This window comes from Aythya marila (genome assembly GCF_965140915.1).
Source record: "Aythya marila genome assembly, chromosome: 11".
NCBI lineage: Eukaryota > Metazoa > Chordata > Aves > Anseriformes > Anatidae > Aythya > Aythya marila.
Window position 1 is genome coordinate 4,476,674 of NC_139052.1, and position 12,981 is coordinate 4,489,654.

The following is a 12,981-nucleotide window of genomic DNA, read 5'->3' on the forward strand; positions in this document are numbered from 1 at the left end:
TGCAACACTAACAGGCTTAATTAGCTGACACTGCAGCAGTGCTGTGTGCAAGGGCAAGCCCCCCACAAGAGCATTTGGAGAGGTCACTTTTCAGTCTGTGCTACTTTATTCAGCAACTGTGAAACAGATCAACAGAACCGGCCAGCAAGGTCAAACAAGCTACTTGCTTGCCTCAATAAATACATAAAAAAAACAAACAAACAAAAAAAAAAAAACACAATAATAAAAGCAGGGCAGCAAAGCTCAGGAGGACAACTACTTTGGAAAAAGTATTCTAAAAATATTTATTTAGGAAAAAATCACGTTATTCAAGATTAGAATTAAGCCATTGGTACTAGCACCCAGCAGATTACATCACATATGTAACACACACTTAAAATGCAGTTTGCAGTCCCTGTCCTCTCCAATGCTGGTTCACTGGGCCAGAGAATTCTGATCTAGTGCTGGGCACACTTCACCACACGCTGCAGTATTTCAGAAGTCAAACCACAAAAGTACAGTGACAGATGTTAACACCTTTAACAGGAGAAGGAATACTGGACAGTTTGATAAAACAATTTTAATATTTCTGAGGGACAGATGACATTGCAACAGATCATTTTCCTTACTCCAGTTTCCTTTTAAAGGCCAACAGCTTTACTTGGTTGTTTTAGTCACTTAACAGGTTTAACAAAGAAATGAAAAATTTTGCAGGCAATAGTCTAAGCTAGACACTGTCAGGTGTCAGTGACAATACTGACTCTCAGATGAAACAAATTGGAAATAGATGTAAACCAGGAGGAGACTAAAGCTGCAAAATAATAGGTGACTAAGTGGCCTTAGAAACCTGAAAAGCATCAGAAAACATCTTTGCCCACATTAATACTCTGAAGTTAAAATCGCTTAGTCCAAAATCTGTTCTTCATCTACACAATGCAAAACGTGGCAGAAAAGTAGTTTTCAATCACTGCATTACGATGTATCAATGCAATGCTACCATATTTTTGATTACAGATACTTCAAAGGAACGTTCATATCACAAACATTAAGAAGATTTAATACTAGCAGTAACCTGCTCTAAATTCTACAATAACAGAATATTGAAGCTTGAAAAGAACACTTTAAAAAAACTGCCACGTTTTTTACAAAAATGAATTTTTCTTACAGCTGCTAAGTTCCAGGGAGTGGAGGCACAACTGAGGCAATTAAAGTTGGCTTGATGGAACACCCGGGATTTATTCAAGTTCAGGCTTTCAGACTTGAATTGTCAAAGCCAGCCAATCTCACCTATATAGCTCTTTTAATTAGTTGTTCTGTAGCTCTTCTTTACTCCAGATAGTTAAATTAGCTTCAGGTAAGAAGTGTTACATTTTGACTAACTTTAAGTCTAGAATTGATCAAGGATTTTGCTTGCATTACAGATTCCTTCTGCAAGTAGGAGTCTTGATGTAAAAGCTTCTAACAGCACACTTCCCTCATGAGTGGATCCACACGGCTCCCTGTGTTTTATCTACATGTTGGCAGGTCTGTAAATGCTCTGTTTTAAATAAAACTCATTCCCCCCTCCCCCCCCCCCTCCATACAGTATCACATGCTGCAGAACTGGTGAGGTACTGTTTGTAGAAGAAAGTCTATATTCAAGTCAGTTTAATTAAGACCTTATTCTTCTGTTCATGGTAGTTTTTATAGCTGTTTCTTCCCTGTCTCGTAAAAAGCTGGTTCAGTACCACCACTGTCAAAAGCTTGTCATAGTCTAGTAGAAGTCTACAGTACACACTCAGCTGAGTGAGAGGGAGAACAGAGTACCCTCCCCTTCCTCCCAACTCAGCCTGCATCAATATTCTGGATTAAGGTTTTCTGACACTGCTATGGAATTAGCCACCTCAATGTTTCCAAAGATCTTAAAGAGATGCAGCAGAACTGGCTACATTCAGAACTAAAACTGATGGCCACCTGACACGATTGATTCTACCCCCTGCAAGAAATCTCCCACTCCTTGGCCTTTTCCGAGGCTGTGTTTTCTTTGTAACTCCAACAAATATCTAGTATTCCTACCCTCCTTTGTACAGCAGTGATAGCATGAAAAACTACTGTAGAACTCAGTGTCATTTATTTTACTGATAGGCAGCAGTAAAATAATTAAAATAAAAACTCACTAGAGTTAGTCTGAAGCTCTTGGGAGAGGCAAAGCACTAGCAAAAGGCTAGGAACAATCTGTGAGCAAAATCAGTAAAGGGCACAACACTACGCATAGCAAAGACCATGTACAAGTACAAGAAGGATCAAGATAGTTAATTTCAAGAGAAAATCCAGTTGATAGGCATGCATCTTCTACATGCCTTCAAAAGTTCCCTAGTGACATGGCTGGGAACAGATTTTTCTAAGTGCTACATTTCCAAGTTTAGAGGTAAACCAGTAAGGAGGGAAATTCTTGGTAACCAGTAAGATATTTCAACAACAAGGATAAGAAGAGGGAAAGATAACATCAAAATCAGCAGTTAAGACCACAAGGGACAGCTGAAAAGAAAGCAAAGAACTTCTGTGGAACACCTTTCCTTCCAGCTCAAAGGTACTTAACAGAAAGAACAGTTAGTAGTGATCCAGTAAGATCCAGAAAGATTTTCCCTAGACAAATTAATGAGTTCTTGTTCCTTACTTGGAAGATTAATGCTGCATAAACCTCTCAAAGTTTTGGCACAAAGTTTGCTCATAAGACTTTTGTAATCTGAAAAGTACTGAGAAATTCTCCAGTTCAGAGTGAGCCAGTACCAACTTCATGGAGGTCATATTTAGCTCTGAGTTGTAGCAAGGCTGTATATCTCGTACATGAGCCTTACAATTTAGTTCCATAAAAGAGGTGGCAGCACGCAGCTACTGAATGAAGCCTCAGCTCAGGCAGCAGCATCACTAGTAGGGAAGCAATCTTTGCAGAAGCAAAATAGCACGAGTATAGAAGAGGCCAGTTCAAACACATCGTGCATGTCATCAATCTAGTTTGGAAAATAGGAGGATGAAAAGCAGGAGATATAGGAAACTTTTATTACAGCAGAACAAACAGCCATTTAGGTCTCTACATTAAAAATTGTGGAAGCATTCCCTTGTTTAGCTTCCATGTAGTTTTCTTAAGCATCAGTTACCTTTCCCAAAATAAGGAATAAAGCAATGCCACAGAAAATGAAACTGCATTGCTGGCTTATTTTCCTCACACTTTTCTAGCGCGCCAAAAGCACGGAGGAGTTACTACTCAAACTTCCTATACAGGTATGTTTTATTAATAAATTCCCCATTCACAGCACCAGGCAAAAACGTTAATAATCATTTCCATCACAACACTCAGCCTAAGACAAATGACACTGTTATAAGGTTGATCATTTCCACAACAGGTATCTATAGCACATGTGTGAACATACCTAGCATATATGTTCAATGAAGAATGCTATGCATAAAACAGGAGTTTCCTTCCCCAGTATTATTTTGCAGGTTATGGATGTCCCCAGAAAAACAGGAAACAGTATCATCATTGTCCCCCCTCTCATTCCACCCCAAAAAAAATCTTAAAATAGTTATGCATAAGGAAACACAGCCAACGCAACCATTGCCAAATATACCAGCTTAAGATCTAAATAGTTAGTTTTTACAACTTAAGAACTCAAGTCTCTTAACTGGATGTTTCATTTCCCAGAAAACCTTCAAATCATAATCAGGAAACTCTTACTTATAAATCTTGTCTTACTTCAGCAAAAAGTATGTTTATAAATCTGCACAACACAATACTCTTCAGGCCGTGACCCCTACCACAAACATCACTACTCAGGGTCCCTTCCCATGGCTAAACAACCTCTTAGTTTTCCCTCTGCCATTGCGCAGATACTCAGTCTCTACACTGATGTCCATGTCTAGCATCAGAGCTGCATGGTTCCTATACCCATTTTGCCTACGTTCAGGAGGCAAAGTCCACACTCAGGACCCCCTGCACACAGCATATTCCAAAAAAAATAAATCTCACAGACCATCTGTACAGTCTGAGCACACACAGTAGAAGTCTCCAAGATCAGATCCTGTCAGAAGGCTGTACAGCCACTACCTCATAACACATCACCTACCCAACCCATTTTCCATATATACCCGGTATCCCTATGCTCTGCAAGGCCCCCTTAAGCCTCAACACATTCCTCCACACATCCCACACCCGCAAGGATAAGTAGATGTGTGACACAGAGACAGACACAGCAGCGTGCAGGAGAAGGAAGTGAGCAGGTGAAACAGGTGGCGATGGGGGGAACGGAGATGGGGGAAGGAGAAGCAGTGCCCGACAGTGGGTGAGGAGAACGAGGTGTGTTACGTGACAGAAGTAATGAGCAGAACTGCAGCCACGCTACAGGCTACAACCATACACTCCTTAAAGGCGATATATGCAACAAAAAGCTCTTTTAAATACATAATCTATATTAACAGATTTTAACCTTTGCTTTTAGTTGGTTTCTTGGTGGGTGTGTCAGCTGAAACAGTTATTTCAATATTATCTGGATCACCTCCTTCCTCTTCAATAGCCTGAATGAGACAAAAAAGGACAGTTTTTAACTGAGTTCGATTGGAAGCTAGACAATTTGACTTCAGCAAGCATCACTGAGCCAAAACACGTATTCTCTGAAACTATTAGGTGTTTTACGAACCACCCTAGGTTAAACCTCGCACTGAAAGCTGGGGGAGGCCGAGGAGAGGCCGGGGCTGACGGCCACAGCTCCAGCCGCGGCAGCGACCCCTCGGAGGGGCAGCCTGGCGACAAGCAGCACGCCTCATAACGCGAGGAGGCCTCCACGCCACACACGGGGCCGTGGCACAGCAGCAGCAGAAGCTCCGAGCCGCCGGCAGGGCGCCCCGCCACAGCGGCCCCGCCGCGGGCAGCACGGGCCGGGCCCCTCAGCGGGGCCTCTCACCTGCTTGAGGCGGGAGATGAGCACCGTCTTGACGCCGGTGACGTCCAGGTTGCGCCGCTTCAGCTCCGACTTGAGGTCGATGACGCGCAGCTCCGCCAGCTTCTTGCTCTCGGTGGGGGGAGGCGGAGGCGGCGGCGCCGCGGCCGCCGGGGCGCTGGGAGCCGCGGGAGCCCCCGCGGCGGCGGCGGGAGAGGAGGCGGCGGCGGCCATCTTAGGGCGAGGGAGCGCGGCGGCGGCACGCACAATGAGCCCCCCCCCCCCCCGCCCGGCCGGCCGCGAGTACCCGGATGGAGGCCGCGGCCGACCTGGCGGCGCGGCGCAGGCGCGGTGCGGCTCACCTGGCCCCGGGACCTCCCCGCCAGAGGTGGGCGGCGGGCGGGGAGGGGAGGGGAGGGGAGGGGGCGCCGCTTCGGGCCCGCCCAGGAAGGCCGGGCCGGGGCTCGGGGCCTGGGGCTCGGGGCTGGGCTCTCGGCGCGGCCGGGAGGTGCCCCGGGGCGGCGGGAGGCGCGGGGCGGCCGGGCTGGGGGCAGGCGGCGGCCCCCTGCGGGGATGGGGGGTGTTTGTGCCACACAGCGGGGTACGGCCCTCCCGTCGTCATGGCGTTCACCTCCCGTCAGAAGCGCTCCCGGTAATCGTGTCAATATTCGATCTTATGAATGCGATTAAATCTGCAACTAAGGAAGAATCTGTGAGCTCGAATCTATCTGGCACCGGTTTGTCACAACGGTCTGCTTGTTCTGTCCCTTCACTCAAAACAGCCTCCTGATAAAATCAAAAAAGTGTTCATTTTATTTAATAAACCTTAACTAAACCTATTTTTTTGGTGCAAAGTAAGTCCCAAATCCAGCAAAGGCCTGTAACGCCATCCTCTTTTTCTGTTCTCAAAATGCAGGTGAAGTATGTAGGAGACACTTACGTAGTTACCATTTAAAAAAGACTGATATCCGGATATGTAAAAGTCAAGCACGTAGTTAAGTCTAAATGGAAACAACTTGGCCTGATGATTGCATGAGTGTTTTAAATGTGCAGTGGTGCTGCTCGATGTGGTAAAGATTTATAAAAACAACAATCTCAAGTAAGAAATCTGCATGTGTTCTTGCTTATGCTGTCCTCTATGATAGTATTTGCCTTGACATGAAATACATCAGGATTGTCTGTGAGGTTAACCAAGTAACTCCTTAACTTTACTGTAGGCTATAGCAACAGATTTTGTGGGTGTTTGTATAACATTTAAACAATACATAGGAAAGTCGTACATTTATTTATTTACATACTGTTTTGAATTCAGGAATGTATCAAAATCTCAGTCAGGACTGTGAGCTTCTCAGTGGTAAGCTCCTGTACAAATACAGATAAAACCCACTGGTTAGGTTCTAATCTCTGTCTCAGGAAAGACACAAGTGTTTTATAGGGGTTGCTTGACTTACCTAAACTTCAAAATTTGTTGATGTCCTGTAGATGTCAAAGCTGTAGATTTAAAGAGCTAAAAGTGACCTCACGATGTAACCTCAGTCATCCTGCCTTGAGGCACGATACCCTATTATGAGAACAGACTTGACCAATGTTTGTCTAACCTGTTCTTGAAGCCTTAAATACAGATGCCACTCATTCCTCTGGCTGTCTAGTGCAGCCCTTAACTATCCTTTTTCAAATGTCTGAACTAAATCGTTTTGCTGCAGTTTAGCATTCTTATTCAAAGTGAATCTAAAGGACAGCATTCCCTTTGTCTCTGCAGCATCCTTTTACACAAATGAACTATTAGCATATTTTTGTTCAGTCTTTCAGTTTCTGAATAAAAGCTCAGATTATTTCCTTTTTAAAACAGAGTTCTGGAACACATGACTTTTCCCTGTTGCACCTCCCTAGCTCTTGTCCGGTCTTTTTACAACTTCCTCAAGTTGTCGTGGTGACAGCGCTTCTGATTACTCATCTCAGTGTGCTGTATGCCTTTTTCAGCCTCACAAAGTTGTTGATATATAGGGTTTGTGATCCACTCTTCTTATTGGATTCTTTTCTGCAAGATTACTAGAGTACCCGTTTCTCTGCAGGCGATTGTTTCCTGCCAAGTGCAGCACTTTGCACTTGTGTTAATAGAATTTCTGTGTTCTTTCAGGTGATTTCAGACCGATGCAGATTTCTGCTCTGTGGTACCTGTCAACGTTGCATTAGCTGCAGGTTTATAATTATAATCTCTAAGTCATTACCCAAATATATTAAAATATTGAAGTGTATGAGGGAATTTATATGATAAAAACTTCTGTTTTGATATTAAAATACTAACAGTGATCCTCTGGTAACAAGCAGTTTGGCACCACTTTTGTGCTTTGTATCCAAATGAAATTTCTTCATCGTGTTTACTGCCCTTCTGTCCTCACTGACAGTAAGCGTGAATGGAACAGAATGTCAAAAGTCACAGTAAAACTAAAATCTTCATTTTATTCATGTCTCTGGTAACATAGCTGAAAAATGAAGTTGTTCCAATAGGTTGCTGTGAGCAAGTCATGGTGGTTGGTATTTATCATTTTGTTTGTTATTTTCCAGGTATACCTGTTATTACCAGGTATATTTTGAATTTGTTCAGGAATTTTAAGTATGTTGGCTAGTTTCTAACTTCCTGGGGTATTTTGTTTGTTTGTTTTTAAGAAAAGTACTCTTTGACCTTGTGTGGTCTGTCAAAACATCTACTAGTCTTCAAAGAGAAGACTTCTATACGGTTAGGTTCTGAAATTTGCGGTAAAGTTTGATTAGGAAACAGTAAGAGCCTTTCAAAGAGGAGAAATGGTTGGCCGAGATATTGGTGCTTAAATAACAGCAAAGACAGAAACCCCAAACTGTGCTCCTATAAACTAATTTTTGTCTACCTTATGTGAGACACGTGGAAGCTGTGAATGGCCTTAGATTTTATTTTTTTTTTCCATGGCCTCTGTAATTCTGCATAGGTAATCTCGGTCTTGACAGTGCTGGCCGGTCTATTTCCTACCTCACACGGAAGCCTAACAGAGGATCAAACAATAGCTATTTTATCTTCTTTTACAGCTTCATGTAGTTGGTGCAATTCCAATGACTCGACTCTAAAACAGTGTTAGTCAGTGACTTCAAAACACGGAGAGGAAGTTCCTGCTCTTTTTGATAGTTTGATTTGCTCTTTAAGAAAGCCTTATGGCTAGAGCATTCACCTCCAGTAGAACTGTGTCCCGCATTTCTCCTCTTCACACAGGCACGTGTTTGTCCGTGTGCCCTTCTAGAGAGAAGAGATGTTGGTTTAGGAACATGTGGAGGGGGAGATGCAGCTTGACGTGCTGTTCATTTAAAACCTCATTTTGGAGCACAAGGTTTCACTTCAGCTTTAGGCTTTTTTTTTTTTTTTTTTGCTTCAGAAACCTAAGTTTCTAATACAGTGTTGTATTTTGGATACTATGGGTGCTGACTGCATCAGAGCTAGTTATTACAACAGTAAATGATGCAATGACTCAGTTCCTTCTTAGATATTTTTTTTTATGAGTGATTAACTGAAATCAACAGGAAGAGTCCATTTTACTTTGAAAGTCATTGACTCCCAGTTATTATGTTATATTGCTTAGTTACTACAACTTCAAATACTGCTTTTAGTAATTCTGATGTCAAGCTGATTGTATTCAAACCTCCGACCAAGCTTTCAATTGGAAATTATCAGCTGGTGTGCTTGCTGCACCATTTCTCTCCTCTGGGGGAGGGGGGGGGGGGCAAGGAAGAATAGTAACATTTGAGATGTTTTCAGGGAATATCTGACAATAGATGCATTTTGAAATGAAGAATCACTGCTAATTTAATATACATCATTGCTAGAAAAACAGCTTTTTCCACTTCGGATGTAGAGTCTTCTTTTTGATGTATTATTGATATACCGTATGATGAGCAGTCAGGAGGCTGTACAAATGAGTTTTTGATCTGTAAGTCGCCCGCATTACCATTCCTCTGCAGAACAGCAAGGCGGAGAACACAATGCACTTGTAAATCAAGGACAAATATTCTCCTTTGTGTGACTGCTGAAAGTACTTGCTAGGAAGTGGCTATGGAATTTCCCAGTGTAAAATCAGATCCTTGAATTCAAGGAGTTTTTATTTGTTTTAAACCTGATTGCCCTAAAACAGTTGGTGGTTCATAATTAAAATCCATATATTTGGCCCCATTCTGTTAAAACCTCTGTAAGAATTTAAAGGTGTTTCTCATATCATGTTTCTGTTAATGGGTTGGTGGCATATGTGTTTTGTTAAAAAAAATGAAACTTTTTTTTTCCCTATTTAAAAAGAAACAGCGACCTTGTTGGCAGTATTTAAGAAATTATTTATACACACCTTTTAATTAAGTGACAACGTAAATACTTAAAATATCTTGCTTAGACTATCTGTGATCTAACTGCTTGAGACCTTATTAGGGATTTGCGTGCTCTATGAAGTAACGTGTTGCAACAACGTTGCCTGACGTTTCAAAGCCTTGTCACATCATATAATATGAAATGAAATGAGTGACTAGCGGGTCATTTCTGGTTTACTGTAATGGAGGCTATTTTGCTTTTCCACATGTCTTAAAAAATACAGTTACCTGGGTGGTGTGTGTTACTTTCCAGAGCCTTCCAAGGCTCTCAGATAAATCTCGTTAATTCCTATAGTTATCCCTATGAAATATATAGCACAGAGCTTCGGAGTTTTATTTTTTGAACATGCAAGTGTGTCAGTCTTGTTTCCTAGCAGGAATTTTTCACTATATGGATTTTTAAGGGTTGAGTTTACCATTGTCCCTATCTATCCAGTTTTCATTATTTGGTAAGATCTTCATCCAAACTGGTGGGAGCTGTGGCAATTTGTATCATCTGAATATCAATTGCACAGATTTTGTGCTGCTTTTTCTGTCTCAGCCACATAATGTTATCACAAGAAACTCTCTATTTGTTAATGTTACTAGCAGTTAAGAATTGACCAAACACTTAGAAACACCTCAACAGTTAAGGATGGTCCATTTTAAGTCTACACAGCCACATAGGATGTAAGTGTCAAGGAAAGGGGCTGCTTCATCTGGGTTAATACCCTGGCAGCAAGTCATTTTGAGCTCCAGATGGTGATCTTTGTGTACCTGTGCAGTGAGTAGTATTCGCACCGCCCTGGGCATGACCAGGCTTGCAGTTCAGGCAGCCCCGAGCAAGGACACCTCTTTCTGACAGTGCACACCTTGCATCTTGGCTGTGTGCCCGGTGGGACTGGGTTCCAAACGCCGGTGTTTGCGTCTGGAAGAAGCTGTGCCTCGCTTTCCTTTGTGGACACTCAGACAGTGCTCCTGGGCTGCACAGCCACGTCCAGCTACAAAGCCGAGCTGCTGAAAGCGTCTCAGGATAGTGGTTGATTATTTTTTAATTTATTCACCCCCCAAATGTGAAGTGCTATCTCCTGCTGGTTGGCATTATTTTCACCTTAGATGAGGTGGTTTCTTCTCCGTCTTTGGTGCTGCTGGGCCCTGAGGTGTCCCTGGGATGGTTTCGTTTGGCCCCAGTGAGAAGCAGTTGAAGAATTCAGTACAAATCGATGACACTGTGGCCTGCAAGCTATTCTGCACTTTGAATTAGGCATTTAGAAAGTCTAGATTTAACCTTTTGGGTTCCTGTAGCTAAGAACTCTGAGAAGGGGAATCTTTTCCTTATTATTCTCTTTATTCCTCGGGGAATGCCTTTCAGCTGGTGAGCGCAGGGTGACTGTCCTTTCCTCTGCCAGGAAGTTCCTGTCATTTTTGCCACGAGTGCTCAAAACGATTATTAAGTAAAAAGGTAAATATGTGAACACACAACCCGCTGGTGTGTTTCTTTGCCGGCGTGCGGCTCTGACCAGCTCATGGAGAGCTCCCCCGTCTCGTTGAGGGGAAGCAGCCCGATTTCTTCTGCTTCCTCTCACACGTGCTGTTCCCTTGAGCATCCTCTGAAGCTTAGACTCCATCTTCTCTCAATGCACATTATTAACTAAGCAGGCCGTGTGAGGTATTTGTGAGCCCATACCTGCAATACCGTTTACAATAGCATTAAAACTTCCCCATGAACAGCACTTTCCCTAAGATGCTCTGCGGACAGCGGCTGCCGCGCCTCGCCCTGCCCTGCTGGGCTTTGTGCCTGACGTGCCCCAAGCAACTGGCACCGAAGGGCGCAGCGCCTGTGTTTTATTGCGTGATTTTACTGGATTTGGTTCCTTTTTTCACCTTGCCCTTCGAGGTTAGTGCCCCCCCCCCCCTTTACCCGGGCCGGGGCGGGCTCCAGCGCGGCGCCGCCCCTTGGCGGCTGCGCTTTGCGGGCTGTAAAGCAGCGCCGGGTGTCGCGCCGAGCCGCGCCGCGCCGAGCCGAGCCCAGCCGCGCCTGGGCAGCGCCGGGGGCTGCGCAACAACAAAACCGCGCCCGCCGCCAGCCCGGGCGGCTCCGCGGGGGGCGCCGGGCACCGGGCCGGGGCCGCGGGGACCCTCCGGGGCCGCTCCTTCCCCGCCTCGGCCTCGCTCTCAGGTACCGGGCGGGGCGGCGGCGGGTGGAGGGGCCGGGGGGGGGCTGCGGGCTGCCCCTGCTCTCCTCTCCCCTCCTCTCCCCTCCTCTCCCCTCTCCGTTCCTCATCTCCCTGCCCCTCCGCCCCGCTCCCCGGCCGGTGGCGGGGGCTGCCCGCGGCGGGGCCGGGCCGGGCCGGGCCGCTCGGGGCCGTTCGTCCCCTCGGGGCCGCCCCCTCAGAGCGGGGCCCGGCGGGGGGGGAGTGGGGGCGGCCCCGCTGCGGGCTGGGGGGGCCCCGCTCCGGGCCGCGCTCGGCGGTCTCCTTGGGAATCGGTCACAGAATTTCCCCTCCCGGGAACGAGTCCTGGTTGCGCCCGTAACCGCCCCAACGGCCCCCGGCTCCTGCCCTCACCGTCTGAGGCACCCCGCCTGGTAAGCAAGGAGGCTGTGACCCTGCGGGGGGCAGGCCGGCCCCTCGCGGGTGCAGGGCAGCGGGGAGGTGTGAGGCACGCTGTCCTTCAGGTGGTGTTTCAGCCGGGCGTACATTGGTGGGGGTCTTGTTGGGTTTGAGTTCGCTCCTCCACGGGCTCACATGGCTTTGTGAGACCCCCAGCGAGGCCTGGCTGCCTCGGCTGATCGGTGGCAGCCTTCGTGCCTCCCCCTCCGGCACTGCGCCGAAAGAAGATACCACATGGAAGTTAGGGGCTCGCTGGAATTGTAAAACCTTATCTGGTTCTTGGTGGGATTACTTCAGAAATTAATATTTAGTGAAAACAAAAGAATCAACTGCTGGGCAGGGGCACCTCTAGGTAACATCGCAGTGGAATAGCAGTGTTATAAGCTAATAAAGGAGAGCCGGGTTATCAGGTGGGAAAATAAGGCTTACCTTGCCTTTGTTGTAGCTAGTGAGAAATTCCAGAAACAGATTAATTCTGTTTGCTTGGTGAAATATTTTTTGAGGGAAATCATATGAAAAGAATTGGAATGTTTTGTCACTCTTAAAAATTAAAGCTTCTAATAGTTGGCATACACGTAGCTCTTGCTGCCTAAGTAGCTTTACACCAATGTAAATGTTCTTATTCCTCCTTTTTTGGGATAGAGGAACTTTACTGACCAACCCCCTCTCCCCCCCCCCCCCCCCCCCCAAAAAAAAAGAGCTATTAGCCGGGATTATCTGTGGTTCAGGTTGTGCTCTTGTTCGTGTGCAGGGCTTGATAGGGAAAGATGTGATTGATGTGATCTCCGTGCTTGTGAATGTCTGGTCACCTGTCATGCTCTTATCCACAGTAGAAAATGACCTCTTTTTGAATTCATAGAACAGGAAAGTCTGTGCACATCTTGTGTTTCATTTGATTTAACTAAAAGGGTATAAGACACCAAGCTTCCTATTTTAAAACTCTCGAAGTTATGCATATTGAAACTTCTTTATTCACAGTTGAAGCCTCTACAGCTAGCGCTGCAGTTATGTCTAGTGTTGGGAGCCCGGGGGTGAACAGCAGCCCTAAGCATTTATGCATATTTCAGATGGCCTTTCAAAATCTGCATGAGAGCATTCTGACCTTTCAGAAGTGTCTTTCT

The 12,981-nt window shown here is 45.5% G+C and overlaps 2 protein-coding genes across 15 annotated transcripts in view; one reads left to right on the top strand and one right to left on the bottom strand.

Moving 5' to 3' along the window:
• SLTM (SAFB like transcription modulator) overlaps positions 1-5,180 on the bottom strand; it is a 28,180-nt gene extending 23,000 nt beyond the window's left edge. For 4 of the 7 annotated variants that reach the window (XM_082768668.1, XM_082768666.1, XM_082768665.1 and 1 more), the window contains exons 1-2: positions 4,917-5,180; positions 4,443-4,530 (exon numbers count right to left, since the gene is read on the bottom strand). In XM_082768668.1, the coding sequence (XP_082624794.1) occupies positions 4,443-4,530; positions 4,917-5,126 (298 nt within the window). In that variant the 5' untranslated portion in view covers positions 5,127-5,180. The remainder of the gene's footprint in view (positions 1-4,442; positions 4,531-4,916) is intronic. The other 3 variants (XM_082768669.1, XM_082768664.1, XM_082768667.1) reach the window with 2 other exon arrangements.
• A 23-nt stretch (positions 5,181-5,203) lies between these two features.
• The window catches only part of RNF111 (ring finger protein 111), a gene marked incomplete at its 5' end in the record, with an annotated part of 51,731 nt that continues 43,953 nt past the window's right edge, over positions 5,204-12,981 (top strand). For 6 of the 8 annotated variants that reach the window (XM_082768671.1, XM_082768673.1, XM_082768675.1 and 3 more), the window contains one exon: positions 5,204-5,280. In XM_082768671.1, coding sequence (XP_082624797.1) covers positions 5,204-5,280 — 77 coding nt within the window. Of the gene's footprint in view, positions 5,281-11,257; positions 11,428-11,721; positions 11,836-12,981 lie in introns of those variants that run through there. The other 2 variants (XM_082768678.1, XM_082768676.1) reach the window with 2 other exon arrangements.